The 19033-nt window shown below is 39.4% G+C and overlaps 1 protein-coding gene across 1 annotated transcript; it reads left to right on the top strand.

Moving 5' to 3' along the window:
- Positions 1-703: 703 nt before the first annotated feature.
- LOC104494980 (60 kDa lysophospholipase-like) lies at positions 704-18612 on the top strand (the record flags this gene model as incomplete). The annotated part of the gene is made up of 7 exons (XM_010137889.1): positions 704-833; positions 4253-4364; positions 7078-7203; positions 8662-8745; positions 9781-9907; positions 16821-16933; positions 18430-18612. Coding segments are annotated over 7 exons (875 nt in total), but the record flags the coding sequence as incomplete, so codon positions are not given.
- Between the last annotated feature and the right edge of the window lie 421 nt (positions 18613-19033).

Here is a 19033-nt window from a genome sequence, read left to right as displayed (position 1 = left end):
CAGAGCTTAAGATGCATCCATGCTTTTGACTTTTTCTATTCGTTGGTCTATGCACCTTGTCTACCTCTTGTTGATGGAGATGTTCTGCTACTGGACAGTACCTATTCAAGAGAGAGTGGTTAGAGCACTTGGTTAAGAGTCTTCTGGGATGCTGAGGTTTCTCTGTCTCGGTGTGTGTGTATATATATATCTTTGTCTATATGTCTCAATGCTCAATGCATACTGTGGGGTTTGATTTAGCTTTCTCTTTATTTTTTTCTCAACTTTTTAGTACGAAATAGTGCTCTGCGTTTTCTAAGTCTTCTGCCACTAGGTAGAGAATAGCTACGGCAAACATAAACCAGGAGTGTAGGTTTTGCTACAATTGCACAAATCAGCTTCCTGTCCTTACTGCTGATTAATTGTTGCTCATGTGCAAATACCAAATATAGGGAAACCATAAATATTCATTATGGAGGAGTTTTATAATATTATTTCTCTTAAATAAAGGATTTCTTTGTTTCAAGTCATGAAAAGGATAATTGCATGGGGATTTATTGGTCATATTTGTTTTTGTGTTCTTAAACTGGCAATAGACTATTTAAATTTAATTTGGAAGGACAGACAAACAGCCGTGTAACCTGACTTCTTCCCTTCTGACTGTGCCACACTCTTCATTCCATCCCTGCTTCTTTATTTGCTTCCATTATTCTTTGTTTTGAAGGACTTGCTCCTGAGGCTAATAAATTAGTAAACAGCTTGAAAAGGATGCCGATGCTGCATGATGAGGCATATGCCCAGGAAACGAAGCTGAACAACTGCCTTGAATTTCCAGATAACACACTGGTACTCCCGTAAGTACCTTTTCCTTGGGGGTGGGGTTGGGAAGTATCTTGCTAATTTTCGGATAATTACATCTCCAAACATTTAATGTGAAGAATCTGTTATAAGATTAGTGAAAATACTTCCATTGATTTAAAAGGAAAAAGCCTACCGTGTCTGTGATAGAAAACGTCTGTTCTGATACATCTGCAATCAAGCCTCTTAGAATTGCTTGAGAGAGGACTTTTAAGTCAGGCAACAAGTAACCATTCTGGGCAGCTCAGTCTGGCACTTTTTTCTTGTTTTGGGTATTAATTCGCTGCTGTGCAAACACACAAATATTCTAGAGAAACTGAGAAAACTGTATATACAGCTCAGTATGAATTATCTTCACCATGTCTGAAAAAGTAGCATCTAATTAATGCATCTATGAATAGGCCTTGTGCTTTAATTCTGCAGGCCTTCTGTTTTTAAAAAACCTTAAAAGCTGATTGTCTTTCCCAAATTTATGCAGCATTATGATAACAAGTGATGGGCTTGTAATTTGCATTGCTGTTAACTTTTGGGCGATGATTAATAAGCTTATAGGTTTTATTTAGATGGCAGTATGCTAATTTGGGATATTCTCCAGCCGTGATGAATGACTGTACCCCTGTAATCATGTTAACTTTGCACAAAGAACTGTTTCACACAGTCGCTGAAAAATAAATGGGGCTATAGCTGTTTTGCTATAAGAGTAAAAATGGATTTTCTTTAAGGAGAAAATCAGGACATACAAAGAAGATGTAAGTTTTATTAATTTCTTTCTCTTTTGTATTGAGGCCTCTGTGTAAAGCTTTTAAAAGTTACCACTTAAAAGGCAGATGGCAGGAAAAGGGGTAAAGGGAAAAGAAATGGGCTCCTGGTGGAATAGTATTGATACAGTTTGTGTTAAATGCCATGGTTATACTAAGGAAAATGGAGCTCTGTTACAATGCTGTGCTCGTAACTGAATAACCTTTAAATACTTTAAGGGATTTGAAATATAACAAAAATCCACTAATATACTCCTTTGAGCCCTAAATGTACTTCTTCTGGCACATCTTTTCAATGAAGAACAGAAAAGCTTAAAACAGTCATTCAGGTTCAAAACCCATCTTGTCTTGTTTTTCTGGCACTGCCGTGTGCTTTTTCTGCAGGTTAGTCATGGCAATTTGCCATTTTCTCTTCCGTGCTAGCTGAGTGATATTTTAACTAGTCAGTTGAGAAATATTGTGAGTTACTGAGGAGAGAAAATAGGAACATTTTGTGAACTTTGCGTATCTGTGTGATAGCCTCAATGTAAGAGGAACAATATGATCTCTTTTACAGAGCGGTATCAAAGGTTGTAGACTAGGCTGGTCTCTGGTGTCAGTATGACATGTTTTATTTAAGCAGCCCACCCTCAGGGGAGCATTCTTTTCACAGATCTTCAACGGACTTCCAAAGTCACTCTTAGCATGTGTAAATATGATATCCAACAATTTTTTCATAGGAAGTCTAACTTCTTAGGTATGGTATGTCAGTTGCTTATGAACGCAAACTACGCGTGGCTTAAGTGCTGTTTCTGCTGTATGCTCTCTACAGGGTCTGCAGATTTGATTAGTTGATGAGTTGATAATTGGCTCTTGGTTTTGCATATTTTATATCACTATAAATATATACAAGGATAGTTTGTGGGAACAAAACACTATTGCAAATGCTGAGGGAAGGTAATCAACTGTTCTGTGCTCAAAGCACCCTATTTCAGGGAATTTTATGCATCTGTGCAATATCCTGACCTTTGACTGTCTTCCAGTGTAAATGTTGAAGTATCCATTACAGTTACAGCTGGCAGGGAACTTTCCATCATCCTCAGGCAGTGGAAAAGCATTGAAAAGGCTCCGAAGAGGATTCTGTTAAACATGTTCTGGATGGCTCTTCCTTGGAAGAGCAAGGAAGGACAGAGCTGGCCTGCTAGCAGTGCTTTATTAGCTGCTTGTTGGCCACTGCATTACTAAATAGGAACATATTCCAACTAACATAAGAATGGGTGAAAATGGTGAATATGCTATCCTCTTCCAATCTTCAGAAAGGTAGCAGAAAATAGTAGTAGGGTTCTTGTATTATCCCAGATCTTAACTGGCAAGTTGAATTTATATGTAGTTGAATTTATTCTGAGAGGTTTGAAAGTTAATGTGGGAAAATGAGCATGTTTTGTGGAGCAAAACACATATATGCAGTCCATTTGGCAGGCAAATCAAAGATCTCTGAAGAGACCGATTTCTTGAGATAGGCAGGTGGAGAAAGGGAGATCCATGGTCCTTGGAAGCAGGAAGAGCAGACAGCATGCTTAGAGCTAGGAGAATCCCACTGTGACTTCGTAGCCTTCATTGCCTTTAGCAAGTTCCCCTCCAAATTTGGCATCATGTGCTTCTGTAAGATGTCTAGACACTTCCTAATCTTCCGTCTCCATCTGCTGGACTACACACTGCAGGATGCTTGAAAGTGTTACATTCCTTAGCCCCACAGGTACTTTATCCTATTGCCTGACTGTTCCTTTTGGGTTTGGTTTGGTTTCTTTCCCTTGCATAGGTGCTTTCTCATTTCTGTTGTATTTAGAGCAGTTTTTTCTTAGCTGTCGAAGTTGCGCTTTGTTCAGTGGCCAAGAATTGATCACCAGTGAGCTGTTTCTAGTCCTGAGGTCTGTTTTCAACCTATGCCAGTATTTTAGATCTTTGCTATTATCACATGCTTAAACTCCACATCATAACGAGACAGCTGGTACCATACAGCAGACTTGCATAACAAGGGGACAACAGGCCAAATAGGTTGAGAGTGGGGCTTTACAAAGTTAGCCTATTTCTAGCAAAGGCAACAGTTTACTTGAAACAAGATTTTTTCCTGAAATCTGAGGTCAGAGAAACTGAGAAGAACAGATCTTCTAAAAGCTGCAAGAAGGAATCCCAGTCATGAGACTCTTAAGAGAAGATACCCTTTGTGTCAGGGAAGAGTATTTATAGTTATCAAAGGATAAAAAGGTTGTTGCCGCTCTTCTGTTGACCTCTGTAAACCTTGGGAGCCTTATATATTCTTCTCAGTAGCTTATGAAGCATTTTTAAACCTTAAGGCTTTGTATTGACTTACGTAAGAACTCAGTTCCAAACTTTAAGTCTGGCTGCTTCTTCTCTGTCTTTAGTGTTACAAACCCCTCTCTGCCTTCCAAATTGTATTTTTATTAAATTGAATTCAGGGATTTGTGCTTTAATCCACATCAAGCCATGAACTTCTAAACTTGAAACTTAATTTTCCAAATTTAAGCCCTTTTTTTGGCACAGACTTCTGGGATGGGGAGGCAAAGGGTGAAAACTGATGTAGAGAAAAAAATCAGAAGTGATGAGCTGACATTAGCTCTAAGAATTGTTTTTTCTTCTCCAATTCTCTTTCTTCATAGTCTCTCTAAGCAAAACAAAAGAATTTTTTACACAATCCTGGAGCTCTTACCGCTGCTTGATTCTTCCAACATGACGCCAGACGACTGGGCCAAGATTGCAAGGAAGCTTGAGGTACTATGATGTGGGATAAGAATTCAGTTGTTGCTTAAGCAAACGCAGCAGTATATCTAGTATACTTGGAGAGCTGAGACAATTCAGTAGTGCTGTACATATATGTTTATTTAAATTGTGTTACATACCTTGCTTAGTCACTTCCAAAGTAGTGAGCACTGTGCTTGCACAGCTTGCCTCATTTTTTCTTTTAAAAATTTTGCAAATGCATTGAAATTATATAGTTCTCCCAATGATAACCTATGTCATAATTCTGTGCAAGAAAATAAATAGGAAAATTGCAGCTATGATTCTTAAGGTATGTAATATGTTCGTTGAATGTTCTAAAAAGTTGACTTAAATTACTGTCCAAAAATGTTGAATAAAATCCTTAGTTGTAGGTGACTTAACTGAAGGTTGCTTAGTTACCTGTCATTTGAGTGTTCAAATATCTTAATAGCTGGCCATTGTTGTAGAAAATAGTTTAATGTCTTTGTACCTTTCTTGTTCTGGACACAGATGGACTTGACTGCCTTTGGATTTGCAGCCAGTAGAAAAAAATGCTGTCATGGTTAGGTTTCCCATACTGGGAAATCTTTAAAGCCCTAGGTATTTCTGCATATATAGAAAAATTCATCCATCCCTCTCTAGATTAAATAAGCATTTCTCTGCTCCTGTCCCATGTCTGGACTTAGCTGTCTGCTTTTAAGAAAGAAAAAATGCGAAACACTTCAAATGCTTCACACCAGGAATTCATACGTAGCTGTTAGAAATAAATAACCATGGGCCTAGTAAGATAGTGCTCTCCCACTCCTGCTTGCTCTGCGATACTGGGCTTTATAGTGTAAATTGCCTTCTTCGACCAAGCTGTAGCAAAGCACGTGAACAGTGTAATAATGCAGGGAATGATGCTGAAGATTCAAGTAACAGTCTTTCACCTTTAAGTCCTCTAATCTGGAAACCACCACACTGGGGATGATGCATCGAATGCATCTTGCCAGGGCAGAGAAGAGACGGAGCTGGTGTATAGGTGGACAGCCTCTTGGATGGAGCAGGAGGGCAGCTAGTAAAGCCCAGGGCCAAGAGCAGAAGGCAACAATCCCATGCTGAACAGGAGAAAATTTGCCTTTCTGCTATAATGTCATGTTAGTTTTATTACAACACAAATGTGGGTTTTTTTCCACACAGACAGCAGCTTCTCTGTATATACAAGTATCTAGTATGTGTAATCCAAGTGAATATTGCTGAGAAGGGGCAGAAAAATAACCTTCAGCTGTCCAGCTTATGCGTAGACACTGCCCCTTTGTGTTCATCTTGGACACGTACTTGGCGCAGGTGCCACATGCTGATGGCTGCAGACTGAAATATTCTAAGATGTTTCTGTGGGATATCTCCTTAATTAACAGCCTGATCCATTATGTTATGAAGCTTGAACCAAACTATGCTCGTTCACATCTAATTAGGTTCCTAAGGCTGAAAATAGTTGTGAGCACGCTGATTGAGTTACGAGAGGACAAGTGGCTATTTCTCAGCATCTCGTGAAACTTACTTCCCTCGTTACCGCATTGGAGAATAACGACAGCATGCTTTTTGCATCACGCTATAGTCTGGCCTACAGAAAGGTCATGCAGCACTGGTGGCTGTTCTGTTTGAAACTTCCAGTAGGTAGCAAAATGTAAACATGAATATCAGGGAAGAAATAGCAAAAGGACAAGTAGGAATCTGCAGGTGAGTTTGGGATTGACTTTATCAGGAGATGCCAAACGTGTGTGCCTACTGGAGCGTAAAGAAGTGTAACTAAGAAGAAATTCAATTCTGTGGTAAACCTTCCTTTTTCGCCCTGTGCTGGCACCTCATATATCTGCTTTTGACTTCTTTGATCCTTTCCATGTTACCAGATTACATCAGAGATGTCATTGTCTCTCTCTACGTTTACTATATGCATCACTCTTAAAATAGGGTAACCATTTCCTTTTTTCTGCAAACGCCAGCAGATGACTTTATTCCAACAAGATGAACCGTGCAATTCATGGCTTTGCATTTAAAAAAACTCCTGTGTGGAATTGTACGTAGGTTAAAGTTATTATAAAATTCCTTTTTGCATCTGTATGTGCCTGATAGTCTAAGGGACTTCTCAAAAATCAGCAAGTGTGTGTGCCGTAATGACCAACAGGAAGCCTCTTCACCCCTTTCTGCTGCAGCAGTCACATACTGCTACAGAAGTGATGACTTTTCAACAGGAGAGGGCACTCTTACACTGGCAATCTGCCTGTCTGCCACCTGGATTAGATGGACTGTTTTTTCTGTATGTTGTGATAGCCTTGGTTTGCCTAATCTGTTCCTGTAAGTGGTGTAATCCCTAAAGTAAAAGTGGCAACAAGAAATCAGACTATATGACTAATTTGCATATGTTAACATTCCTGTTTAAAGCCATTGCTAAGCTTCTCTTAATTAGCAGTCTTCTGGTTTAAAAATGCTGCATTAATATGTATACATCGAAGAATCTCTTTGACTGTTCCATGATTAGAATTACCAGCTCTGTGCTTAGTGGTCTGTTAACCCTTAATTGTATTTAAACTGGAACCAGGATAACTTTAGGAGGAATTACGTGTGCAGTACCCTTTAAAGTATTATGCTGTTCCTTGCATCAGTGAAAGTAATGCAGTATGTACCTCACTTGCTGGTACTGGTGCATTGCTCTAACAATGTAAAAACTGCCTCTCTCCATCTCCAGGAGCACTATGAAAAGTACGATGGTTTTGTGATCCTTCACGGCACTGATACCATGGCCTATACAGCTTCAGCCTTATCCTTCATGTGTGAGAACCTGGGTAAAACTGTTGTTCTGACAGGATCTCAGGTAATGGACTTAATTTGAAGCTGAAGTCGGAAGCCTCATTTTTGGTTTTAATGTGCAAAGCTAGGTAGTCTCCTGATTATGACTGCGTAGTTTAGTAGTGCAGGGCAGGCCTCTAGCCAGGGCGAATGGCCACAGTGCTGATAGAAATTAGTGAGAACTGACGGGCTTACCAGCTGAGAATCTGCCCCCTCATTTTACCATTAATGACTTTACAACTCTGTACCAGATCAGGCCAGTAGTTCATTATGGCTGGGGCCAGATGCTTCAGAGAAAGAAGCAAGAGCCTGTCATTGGCCATTGTGTATTAATCGGTTTATATGAGAAGCATCTTTCCAGCCTCAGGTGGCTGCTGGTTGTTAGTTGTCTTTTTGTCTTTAAAAGCCCTGAAGCTTATTGCTTTTTACTTCATCAGTTGTTATCCTCTCTTAGGTTACTCGTTGTTGCATTCTTTATAATTTTTTTAAATAATCTCTAAGCACTAGATGCATTTTTGATCATTTCTGTTCCACAAAGCATTTAACATGGCCTGTTTCCTTTCCTCTAAAGACTACATTTATTAATTTTCATTCTTTTAGCTGGAGATCAGCCCTTTGCATATTGTTTGAGGGGGAGGGGTTGCCTTACTAGAATAGCGTGCTTGAGCGTAAAATACAGCTCTAATCACAAAGGAGAGATGAAACATTGCACTGTAAAATTCCCCTCCCCCATCTCATAACTTCCCTTTCACATGTGGTCTATTTGAAGTCAAAATACAAAAGTTGATGGAGGAGTAGGCTCCCACTTACTGTCTTGACGTGGGTCAGTCTAGTTGCAATACATCATATTCAAGGTTTTACTTTCTTTCTGGCTTTATTGCTTGGAGATCTGCCTGACATATGAGCTAGCAATGGGGTATGTGATTTTTTTTTTTTCGATGCTGAAAGGAGCTCTGACTCTCTGTTAATAAAGAGGCAATCTGAAAAGGTATGGAAGTCATTACTCAGCAGACCAGATTTCTGTTTTTAATCTTGTCCTTTTCTGTCTGTAATAATCTGCTGGCTCAGTTTTTCTATACTGTGAGGAAAGATGGTGCAAGAGAGCTATTGTGAAGGCTTGTACTGGCAGTTCTGTGTGATCTGGGGCTGATGCTTTTTCTCTCTACGATCACTTCTATGCTCAGTCACCTATTTTTTCTATTTTTTCTGTTTTTCTTGAATCAGTCTTTTAATTTGCTTAATCACACTAGAATCATCTCTGTATTAGCTTTCAAACACTTAAATTATAGAAGTCTGTTAAGCACAGAGGGAATCCTGCCATCTGCTGCAGTCTAAAATAGTTTGGATGAAGAAGGAAACTTTATTTATCATAAATCATTGTTACATAAATTATTCATGTATTTGTATTGCATAAGTTCGACTCTTTTCTGCTGTGTAGGCTTTACGTAAGGGACAGGGTGTAATTTCAGTCTCTGCTTTTCAGGTGCCCATATATGAGTTGCAGAACGATGGCCGAGACAACCTTCTGGGTGCACTGCTGTTAGCTGGGCAGTTTGTGATTCCTGAGGTCTGTTTGCCTGTGAAGGCCATCTCAGAAGCTGCTTTTCTTCCTCTAGCCGGGACATATACTCAAAAGATCCAGTGGGCAGTAAGGAAATGTGCTTAAACAGGAAGATAAATGGATTCTGCTGAGGTAACAGGCACTTGCATGACAAAGCATGTGCCATTTTCTCAGGAGTCATATCCCATATAAAGACTGTAATGTGAAATGTAGCTTGTAGGAGACTTGAACTCGGTGTTTCCTTTCCAAATATGTGGTATCTGAAACACTTGTAAGAATTTTTTTTAACTGAAAGTTACATTGAATTCTAAAGTTGCTCTAAAACTGGTAGGAGTGTCTTCTAGCTCTAGTTCCTGAAGACTGAAGTGTCAAGGATAATATACCTCATGGATATGAGAGTACATCCATGGTCTGAGCACCCTGCTGGGTGTTGGTGCTGTGCAGCCCAAAAATCAGGGAGAAAACTGCTCGGGTTACACCTCATTTTACTTCTGCCACACTCCCAAAGCCAGTTCTTGTAAGACAACAGCAACAGCTGACTGGCCAAGATCTCCAAAACTAGTAACAACTTTGAGGTATCTCTTTTCCTTCAAATTTCAATTGACAAACTCTAAGGGACTTGAGAAAGAATTTAATTTTCAAAAGACCACACATAAATAATTATCCTCATTTTCACCAGGCCTTTGGTTAAGGTTTTGAAGTCTGAATTTAGATGTAACAGATGAACTTATTAAAAGCTCCACTGTCTCTTTCCTCTATCTCTGAAGTGGGCTCTGGCAAATTTGCTATCTCCTAGACTATTCCTCATGAGAGGATTATGAAACTAGTTACCTCTTAACTTCTTTTGTTCTTAAATTTTTAAACCAATGTGACAGATGCGCGAGCTCTTTTTGAAAGGGTAAGAGTTGTAAACATCTACTAGCCTCTGAGTTGCTTCAAAGATTTAGAAAGCACTTTATAAAGGACGGACTACAGTATTTATCTACTGAATCTTTTAATTACTGGCTTATTCATAGACCTGTTTCTTTACTTGTCTTGCAGGTGTGCCTGTATTTTTATAATAAACTGTACAGGGGAAATAGGGTGACTAAGGTGGATGCTGGGAGTTTCAATGCCTTTTCCTCGCCTAACCTGCCTCCACTTGCAAATGCTGAGGTTGATATTACAAGTAAGCAACATCATCTCTTAAGCCTTGTAATTTATGCCACATGCAATAGAACTCTAGCTGAAAAGAATCTGTGCCTATGTAGTTGAAATGCTGTTTTTAAACTCAACTACCTTTGAAATCCCTGTAGCTTGACTCCACTTTATCTGCTCTGAAATTGTTTAAATATTAGTAAAACTGAGAATTTGTGAGTCAACTGAATATATCTGTTGAATATACATGTGAGTTAGGCTGACTTTGACTAAAGATCCAGACTAACCAGAGGGAATGTTGCCCCTGTGTCATGAAAATGCTTGCTCTGAAGATAAAAACGAGGGAGTGAGGACTAAAAGAACAAAGAGTTTAATCTCATTAATGACCATGCTCAGTTCCGAAATCAGGCAAAAGAGTCATTGCAGAGTACTTGCAGTTTCAACAGATTTTCTGTTTGATGCATGTCATTGTGTAAGATGTTTTACTGGATATTTAGGACCTGTCTAAACTGCAAGCACACTGGAAACAGCAGACCTAGAATATGCACTGTGTGATGTTCTGTTTCCTCAAACTTACTCAGGCTCCCTATAACTTCTGTGTGTCTGTTTTTTAAGGAGGGAGGTTACATGGAGGTTCCAGTACCCATTTACAAAGTCATTAACACATTGATGTCTGTTTTTGGATAAATGGCACCCTTTCTTTGGAAAGGGGAGAAGAGAGACACAGTAGGAATCTGGCCAAATAAGGAGTTGCCAAAAACATATGATGTGCAGATCGTACGTTGCTTTAGAGTTTATTGTTTGTGGACTGCTTAACTATATTTTGTGCAGCCTCTATGTTGGGGATTCTGAGATGTATAATGATAGGAAAGTTTCATGTAGCAGAGTCAGATAAAGAGAGGAGCATACCCATGAGAAAACAGAATGAGCAAACCAAATGAATGTCAAGTATTGATCTTGGATCATGCAAAGCCTTTGAAAAATACGGAGTCTCTTTCAGATGGAAGAGAAGTCCTTTCAATTCCACTTTACTGACCTTAGTGCCAGCATAGTGCTGTGGTAGCTGACAGGACAGTTTGCCTCCTGAATTGCTTTAGGAGCAGTGTTAAAAATATACCATGGTATGCAGCCTGCTTTTGGACAGGCTAGGTTTGTTAAAAAGGAGTAGGACTTTGTGACAATCTCCATTATTACCAAAAAAAAATAGGAACTGGAGAGGGTTCTTGAATTCTTTTACTAGGTGCCATGCAACGTGCCATTGTGAATGGTTTATACTGCTAGAGGGAGACATTCTGCAATTTGGAAAAATAAACTTTTCCATTCCACCTAATGAATGTTCACTAACATTCAATCCTTGACATTCATTAAGTTTCTTAAAGTTTCAGGATCAAAGTGCTGTGTTTGTAACGCAGAGGAAGCCTGTGAAACACTGTAGTGGTCCAAAAGACATCTCTCAGGTAGAGTCTACCACTGTTGTATTACTGTGCTGTGTCAAATACAGTGTATCTGAAATCAACAGAAATCCTGTCAGTTGATTGTTGCAATTGGGGAAAAATCTTCTTTCTTATTTTTTTAGGAACTGCTTCAAATAGGGTATAAATAAATTCCTTTTACTGACTGATCAATAATGAAATGAAGCTGCAAATTGCATGCTATTTCTCTCTTGGATTTGAATGAACTGTTTTGTGACCCCTTGTCTTTAGTAGAAAAATGAGAAAGTTATTAAGTACTTCCCTTGGCACATATTGGTCCCATTATCTTTTCAGTAGAATGCCCCATTGAGATCAGTGGGAATTTCTGATTTAAAAACTGATGGAGTGATAGGCTCTATTTTTATTTCTTTCAGTTGATTACCCAGTTAGGGTGGCATCATTTATCGAAGATGACAGTGTCAGTATTGAAGGATTGTTTCATTTTGAAAAAAACATAGTTTATAGTATGGGCAATGTACTAGAGCTGCTTTTATTTTGTCCAGAGTAATTGTTTGAAACATTTCTGTCTCCCTTGAGTTTGCTTGTACAATGCTTGTATGAAGCTTTTATGGAAACAGGGAATGGAACCACTTGGACTTTTAAAAACAAGCCAATCAAATGTAGCATCTTTTGGGTTTTTTTTCAGATGACTTTGTATAATATCTCTTAATCCTCCTGTAGACAGGGCTGACTCTTGTTGCCTCAGCATTATGGAGAGCAGTCTGAGGATGCCAGGAGAAGTAGTAGATCATGTGCAGAAAGTTCCTCAGGCTTCCCAGTTCTAACAAAGCTGGTAACGAAAATTCTGGAGAAGCAGAGGGGCAGAGGTGACAGGATGGAGGGAGTGGGAAGCATTATAGAACCATGGGCTGATGCACAGGAATGAGGAGAGGACGTGCTGTTTGAGGCCAGGCATGCAATATAAAAGCAATGATCTACTTCAGAGCCAGTGAGGAGAGGGAGAAGCTTAGTCCTCTTCCCTTCCCTACCCTAGCTGCAGCTCTTGGGGTTTTTTTATATCCATTTTTTACCCTGTTCCCTCTTCAGGTGAGGCTTCCAGTTGATTTCTGATCCCATCTACTGGCTGTGTTCTCAGATCCTTAACTGTGTTAGCAACACCAAAGAGTTTTGTTAAGCAATTTTAGATGAACAAGTGTGTCAGCTTCCTCAAGACTTTCAATTTAGCAACAAGAAACTCCTGTAAGAAGTGAAAAATTCTAGGCTGCTCCTGAGCTGAGTAAGAAACCCAATGCCAATGGGAAATCTGCAGCAGAATCAGAAATCTCTGTGTGAAATGGACACTATAGAAATAACAAAAAAAGCTTCTAAAATCTTAAAGCTTATCAAATAAAAGACCTTGCCTTACTTCTCCCATATTTTGTAAACAGGAGAGGCAAGAGGACTATTTCACTTGAAATGTGTAAGAGTCTCAGTATATTTCATAACTGATTACTCTCCCCTGTTCTTGATTGTCCTAATGAAGCAAATATGAAACTCACCTTGTTACCATGGCTGGACTTTCTTCATCACACATGCATGTAACTTCTGGGAGTGGTGCACATGTACAGGACTGTACGATGAGAAACAACTTGTGTTGGCGATGAGTGGTGCCTGTGTGACTGCACATGCAGACGTGGTACAGCACCAGCAGGTTAGAAAGCCCTTTTGGGCTTGTCTACCCACCAGTCTCTTCAGAGAGAAGCTCTTTGTCACTGGCCAAGTCCAAGCCTTGGCTGGCAGTTCTGGTTATTTATAGTGAAAAGCACAAGTCATTTATGTATTGAGGCAAATGACAGCGCTCTTCACTGAAGTGCTTTTGGTCCCCTCCCTGCCCTGTAAGTAGACATGTTGATTCTTGCAATGACACATTTCAATTTAAATATTCATTTCAAAAGGTGTGTGTCAATTGTTTTATAACAAACTGTCAAAAAAAGAGGGTCTATGTTTGTTGGCCTCCTTCAAGAATTCGTACCCATAGGTTGGCCTGCCCTCCCCACCCCTTGGCTGCTGCTGTGGATTGCAGTGAATGCTGGGGCAGCTTATATAATGGTAGGGCTCACCTGTAGCCCTGCAGAGAAGGATGAGAAGAAAGCATTGCTGTTTGTCTGGAGCTCTGCAATCACAAAAAGCTGTATTTCTTGTTTGATTTCATAACTCAAGAGTTCAGTCACCACTCCTAAGGGAGGTGTCGCTCTTAGTTGCTCTTGGTTGCTCCTCTCCCATTATAAGTTGAAACCTGTGTTGTAGCATTGGTGCTGTTTAACAACAGGGAATTTTTTGCTGCTTTCTAGACTGTGTAGAGCTGCTTCTATTTTCTATTTTATTTTTAAGTCAGGTTGTTTTTTCACTGTAGTTCTGTGTGTGTCTAAGAATAAAGCAGAAAGATAAGGAGACGTCTTTTTTGAGTTGTAATTTTAAAAGCTGTAGTGTTTGGTAGGGAAATAGCAGAGTATTGTTTATATGATGGTTTTGTTTGGAAGAATAAACAAAAGACCTTAATATCTTGAATGCAATTACCTTGAATAATGCAATCTTTTCTATCCCAAGCCATTTTGGATGCAGTGTATCAGTAGACATAACCTGTTTATTTTATGTACATTGCTTTAAAAACTTTCTGCTGTCCAGCACTAGTAGTTAGCTTACGTTCATTCTTCAGCTTTGTATCCATATTTGCATAATGCAGTACACTATATCAATTAAACTCTTCACAAGCACAGGCCATCCAAGTCAGAACAGGTTACTGTTTTCTCTGTTGTGCCAAAACTGAATATCCCTAATTAGCTTCTCCTATCCATAGGATAAAAACCTGTTATGAACGCCAATATATACAGCTTTCTGTGCTTCAGCTGCTTGTATGAGAGTTTCTTGCTTATGAGCTGGTAGTGATCATTGAGTTTTCTGGTCTGGGGTGTGTTTTTTAACAAAACGAAGATTCCTGAGTGGTGTGAATGTAGGCTCCAAAACAGCTGGTCTATTCAGTACAATGAAGATGCTTTAACTTAGCTGTGCTATATAAATATTCTTCCTTTTTGGGGATGTAATCTGTGAGATGAAGGATGCAAAGGGTGTGTTCGAAAATGTTTTGGCTTTTTTTTCCCCTCTGCGTGGTGCTCCACCTCACTGACAACAGTTCTGAATAAATCTGAGATAAAGTTGGGCTTTTATGTCTATTTGACTCTTGCATCACATTTGCCTTTTCTGCCTTTTGGACTTGTCTGTCTGATGGAAAACTGACATCTGTGGAGCCTCCAGTCCCAAGCACAACCAAGAGATTAACTCAGGAACAACCTTTAATTCTTTTTTTATATCCTTGGGAATTACATCACTCTACTATGTCTGCCTGCATTACATTTATCTTGGAGACGATATGTTATTTCTTAGAGTGTACTGTAAGAAAGAGTACAGGTATAGGTCGGACTTCTGAACATATCCTCTGATCTGTCTCCTTGGTCTTCTACTTTTGGCAGTATCTTTTGGCAGATCCATGCCAAGGCAGGTTTCCTTGGTTCACTCTTCATTAGAGGTATTAGGGATGTGAATAGCTGGCAAACTTGGTTGTATGCATTTGTGAAGTTTTGGCAGGGACTCCTGGCTTATGGAGAATAAAGGAGAGAAAGCTCTGATACCATTTTATTGCCATCCCTGGCAGGAGGCTGCTTTTAAAGAATTAATCTGTGTGTTAGAAGGTTGAAAGGATTGGATTTATTGCTTAACACTGCTGCTTCTTAAGCACAGTGCTCATGGGTGTATGTGGTTAGCCAGGCCTGTGAACCTCAGGCAGAACAAATCCACAGCTTTCTGCACTCACCCATGTACCTCCTACAAGTCTCTAACTTGCTCTGGAAAGCTCATGGAGGCCTTTGAGAGCTACTTGGCTAACTACTAAATCCAACCAGGTGGTTTCAGATTGTGCTGGCCAGCTTAGCACAAAGAAAGAAACTGTGGAAATGGTCTATGTTTCTATTCTCCCATTCCCAGGGCATTGGGAATCCATGTGCTGAAGTGTGGCTGTTTGGACAAACATGATGCCAAGCCAGCTGCCTGTGACCTGTTTAACATTGTGTGGTATTTTTTAGAAAGAATATGCAGAGGCTCTAGTTGCTGACAGGGCACCAGGATGGGAAGGGAAAGGTCTTACAGGTGACTGCTATTTTCTGTCCTGACTTAACGGATTGTGTATTTTTTAGTATCTCTGGTAACAAGGCAATAGAGTAGGTTTCAATGCAAGCTTTTAAATGTACTCTTGAATTTTTTTTTTGCTGATTGCAAGAGATTGCAACAGTAATTGGTCTGAGTAACCCTTGGCATGGCTGAGAGCAAGTCAGTATTTATGCATGCAGAACTTCTATCTGTCTTGCTGCTTGGGAGTTACTCCAAAATCTGAAAAACTTAAATCATGATGGGGAAACAGGTAGCTTTATGGCATGGTCTACTTTCATTGAAGCGTGATGCTCTGACCTGTTGGCTGCTAATGGTTGAACCTCTTCCACTGCCTTGTAAGAGTCATCAGCGCTACTGACGCTGCCCTTCTACACTGAAGTAGTAAAATTTTGAAATCAATAATGTGTGACTTGGCTTCTAATAATGCAACACAAACAGACCATTTGTTAAACAGCTGGCTTCTGGCTCTAAATGTATAATTGGAGTTAATTGAATCCTTGCTATTTTATTTAATCATTAGTAACTACCTAATAAACTCTGAAGGTGATTAACGGCAACAGTAACTGCATTTGTCATCTCTTATATCTGGGAAGATGAAAGTCTGTTTTCTAAACCTGAATCCAGGCTGGTATCAGGCCAACTACATAACAATGAAGTTCAGGTCAGTGCGTGACAAGTAAATATTTCACCTGTACTAGACCTGCACGATGTTCCATTGGTTGAGGCTTTCTGAGCACTCTGAACTGGGAGAGCTGGCACTAGCAGGTCATGCTCAGCATCATGAACCCATCAGATCTAGTACTTGGGTGCTTTTCACAGCTGCCAGACTTCTGTTTTGAAGAGGTTGTAGTAGAGGTACACAGCTTTGAGTAAGACAAATCGTCCTGTTCACTAATGGTCATTGAACTAAAATACCCATTTTAGAAGTCTTTGCTATAAAATCCTGTTAAATTGAACAAGCATACCTGTTAAATATCTCCTTGAAGGGCACTAACTTAGAAATATTGACAAGTAATACTGATATGTCTCAGAATCTAGACTGCTTTGAAAGTAAAGCTAATATATTACACAGTTCAGCCTGACCTGGATGTTGCCTGGAAGACATATTTTGTGGCACCTAATAAATAAGGTGTGCTAGGTTAGCTGCTGTTTTAAATGGGTCCTCGTTTCCCCTTTTCAAAAATACTTGTCTTTCATGAATCTCCTACATAAGACATGAGTTTTAAAGACAATGCTGTAAGTATAAAGTGCCACAAGTGTATTTAATATTATGCCTTAATATTAAATTAAAAAGGCCGTTTCTCTTAACAGTAAACTGGGAAACAGTGTGGAGAGCTAATACCAAAAAGAAATTTCGAGTTCACACCAATATGAACAGAAATGTTGGGCTTCTGCGAATCTTCCCAGGGATCACTGCTGCCGCTGTAAGTGTCACTGCTGCATTTTGGGAGTGGGTGAAGTGATGCTCAAATACTTGATTAGTTCGCTGAAGTACGGAAACCACATTGTTTGTAGCAGTGGCCGAGGTTTTGGAGGAAAGGGAAAGGAACCATCATCTTCTAGTAAACGTTTTTGGAATATCAGAGCATTCAAAGATTATTTTCATATGGCACAAACTACTGATAAAAGCTTTTCAAATATCTGTTGTCTAAAGCACCTGGGCTCTGAAACTTTAATTTCTTATCAGGGCTCATAAAGAGGTCAAGTGTGCTTTTCTACACAAGTGCAGGCTACAGTGACCAAGCAAATCCTCTGTTGCGGCGTATTGAGGCATATTAATAGATATCTTGTCAAAGAATACACAATATGGTGGGAGGATGGGAGTGTGGCTATTTCTGTAACTTTTTTAAGGTTCATTTTGTCTCACACTGATGTTTAACATGATCCTCAGCGTTCCTACAGGGCTGCAAATGAGAAGTGGGATTTTGCTGCTGCAGATAAGCGGGATTTCTTTTGCCTTCAGCAATTATTTTGTAGAACTGTGGTTTTAGGTAGATTTGGTTTTAAATTTTTGTCTAATATTATTGCCATTAAATTCACTGGTCTTTTGTGGCTGTTGCCATCTTAAATTGAATCCAGTAGTTTAAGCAGCATTCCTCAATTCTATTACCATTCTTTTTAGGTGAATATGAACAGATGGAAAGGCAGAGGGGTGGTATATTTGTAATAAAACTCCAACTGCATAGTTAGTCTCATGGGAGCTTACAGTGTATTGCATTTAGCAAATGTGATCAGCAAGGAAATATGTCGGTTGTTTAAAATACATCTTCTAGGAAGAGGACTTTACTAGGCATCCTCTTACAGTGCAGCACAATAGCTATCTCATTAACAACTCGTTCAGAATGTATTAGTGCCTCTGTTTTTTTTTCCTGGCTTGAGTTAAATCAATTGGGTTTTGAGCTAAAAAACTTCAAGCTTCATTAGAATGTTCTTTCCTGAAAGGTGACACACACTCTCTCTTAAGCAGACATTTGTTAATGAAAGTCTTTGCTAAAATAACAAAGGGTGGAGGTTCTAATCTCAGGTAGTAATTCTACATTTATTTTGAAAGTATAAATCTGATTTTTTTTGTTGTTGTTCTACCATGGTGCAACAGTGTAGCCTGTTAATGGCACTTGAACAATAGCATCCTTTTTCGCACTGAGCTCATGACTCTAGAAAATAGTTTGTTTTAAAATCTATCCCCCTAGGAATTTCAAAGGAAGCTAGAGTGAAATTCTCATTTTTTTTAAAGCTTATTTTACAGTTTCAGTTATTGCAAACGGGGAGCACAGAAGGGCCTGAGAAGACTGTAAAGCATGAGGGTCTGTGAGATTATAACAGGAACAGACGATTGTTAAAAACTCGGTGCCATACATGGAAACCTTAAAGTGACTCAAACACATGTTTTATCTGTCTGTCCTGCCTTGTTTTTCAACAGGTAAAGGCATTTCTTCAGCCTCCAATTGAGGGCATTGTGCTTGAAACTTACGGAAGTGGCAATGCTCCAAACAGAGACGAGTTGCTGGAAGAACTCAGGAAAGCAACCGAACGCAATGTAGTGATTCTTAACTGTACCCAGTGCTTACGAGGGTCTGTTAAAACAGTCTATGCAACAGGGCAGGTAAGGGTTGTGCAATGATTTCAGACTCCACTGCTGTGTAAAAGAAACATCCCACTGTGATAGTCCCAGTGTGTAGAACCAGGTTTATTAACTGTAGAGTTATTGCTCATGAAATAACTATATCTGAAAAATCTTAAGCTGGAAGCATTTAAATACGTAAACAAGATCCTGTTACTCCTATGAATGGTCAAAACAGTCAACTCAAATCCCAAATTAGTGATTGCTTGCTCCTGTCATGTGCAGCGCTCCAGGATAACTTGTTTTAGATTGGTAGTATCTCTCCCAAAGGGATTTCACTGAGCTAGAAGCTAGCTTAGGGGTCACACGATCAAATAAAATCATATTTGATAGGCTAGCCGTTACTGATCTGCAGCGTAAGGCCAACAAGAAAGCCTGCAAATCCAAATAATATTATAAAAAA

The sequence above is a fragment of the Buceros rhinoceros genome, unplaced genomic scaffold (assembly GCF_000710305.1).
Source record: "Buceros rhinoceros silvestris isolate BGI_N320 unplaced genomic scaffold, ASM71030v1 scaffold2936, whole genome shotgun sequence".
Taxonomy (NCBI): Eukaryota; Metazoa; Chordata; class Aves; order Bucerotiformes; family Bucerotidae; genus Buceros; species Buceros rhinoceros.
Note: the sequence above shows the minus strand (reverse complement) of the source record. Positions and strands in the feature narration are given on the sequence as shown.